Raw genomic sequence first — 1,857 nt, forward strand, 5'->3', positions numbered from 1 at the left:
AGAAATGCAGAAAACTCAAGATGAGTTTTAGACAATTTCCAAATTTTATTTGTTGACGTGTCTACTCTTGACTGGTTGCTTCAATCACTAGAGCCACGTGGCAAATTATTAGTGGTACCACAAATAGATCACTCATCATCTCTACAGAGTAGGACCAGCATTCATGAATCAAGATGCATCCAAACACTGCGCATCAAATTTGGAATATTCTGACATGCAAAATAGAAGCCAATCCTTCGTTATCCATGTACGTATGCAACCAAACATTCAAACCCAGGGTGAAACTGACTTGATTGGCTTGGCCCAATGTATATAATTTTTTTCACTTCTTAAAAAAAAAATGCTCATGAGCTAATGCAACGATTCAAAGTTTAGAAGCTAATTAAAGAACTATCACGTAATTTCTTGTCTCTGATGGATCAGAGCAAAGACGAAAGATCATACTTCCATAAATTAAAGCAACGGTTCATTACAAAAAGCCTTGGAAAAAGAAATTAATGAGCCACTGACAACAAAGATTAACGTAGAAGATCAAACAAGTAAGGATTTTGGGCGAGCGAGCTTAGCCTGAACCACCAAGTACGGCCTTGAGCTTCTTCACCTGAACATCATCGAGGAAAGTAGTCTTTTCCACCAGTGCAGAAGGCAAGTTGTTGGCAAACAAGGCGAAGTCGAGGATCTGGAGGCCGGGATTGGCGCTACTGAAGCTAACGAAAGCCAAAGCAGGAGTCTTGCCAGAATTTATCTGGAAGTGGAGCAATCCTTGAGGGTAAACCATTATATCTCCCTGCTTAAGTGTCGCCAGGTACACAGAATTGGCCGAAGAAATGAATCCGGTGCAGATGGTCCCCTGGGCGACGATGAGGACCTCTGTAGCACCAGGGTGAGTATGCATTGGAACCACCCCGTCTGGCGCAAGGTCTAAACGAGCCATGGAGATCCCATGTCCGTTAACTCCTGGGAATTGGGTTGCAAAAGCTGGGGTAACAGCAGCTTTGATGATGTTTGAAGTGTTGCCGACAATTCCTAGAGAGAACACAAAGTCGTCGACTGTGACTTTGGCCGGTTTCTTGCAGGAGTAGCCCGCCGGGCCTTCAGGAGCAGTCAGGTCTGCAACGCAGAAGTCCTGTACTGCGCCATTAGAGGCGTAGAAGAGAAGAGAAAGGAAGAAGAGAATGTGAAGCATCTTCGATATGATCACCAAGGATTGTTATACGTTGGTTGGTATTGCTTCTGCTTCTGCTTGTGATTTGGTTGGTGCTCTATTTATATAGAGATCTTCAGACTTGCTGAGGCATAGCTTTAATCGTACAGTTTAATATATTGGCTTGGCATTCGGCAATGGAGAGACTGAGAGAGGAGCTCTAGCCCACGCACGTGAAGAGTAATGCTGATCTGGTACTAGAAAAAAAAAGACAGACTTTGAGCAGTGGAGCATGTGAACATTTGATGTGATCTACTCTTCAAATGGTAGCTCCAAAGTAATCAAAAACGATCGAGAAGCCTCTGTTTGGTTTATATTGTTTGAGAATAAAGCTAATAAAGGCATGTTTTAACTGAATAATTCCGACATATATCCTTCAAATTTGCTCATCAACACAACCAATCCTTATCTGGGATTTTATATCACCACTGCTTGATCAAATGCTGGTAAGATTCTTCTTTGTCTGTAAACCAATATATAAATATCTTCTCAAGCATACAGTGATTAGTTTGGGTTGATATGTTATATGAATAAGAATATTCGCATAGTTGGACAAAGGGATCGATGAATACAGAACATATACAGACCTCCGACCTTCATCCACTCACATCCACACAACTTCTGAAGAGTCAAGCCAAGCAGCTGATGATGAT

General features: G+C 42.0%; 1 protein-coding gene across 1 annotated transcript; it reads right to left on the bottom strand.

Moving 5' to 3' along the window:
- Positions 1–401: 401 nt before the first annotated feature.
- On the bottom strand, positions 402–1,525 carry LOC148842191 (auxin-binding protein ABP20-like). The gene has a single exon (XM_088960022.1). It carries the CDS (start codon positions 1,184–1,186, stop codon positions 563–565), a length of 624 nt encoding a protein of 207 aa, XP_088816148.1. The 5' UTR covers positions 1,187–1,525; the 3' UTR covers positions 402–562.
- Positions 1,526–1,857: the final 332 nt, after the last annotated feature.

This window comes from Nelumbo lutea, chromosome 8, assembly GCF_056320005.1.
Source record: "Nelumbo lutea isolate HS-2025 chromosome 8, American lotus-T2T, whole genome shotgun sequence".
In the NCBI taxonomy this organism is placed as follows: domain Eukaryota; kingdom Viridiplantae; phylum Streptophyta; class Magnoliopsida; order Proteales; family Nelumbonaceae; genus Nelumbo; species Nelumbo lutea.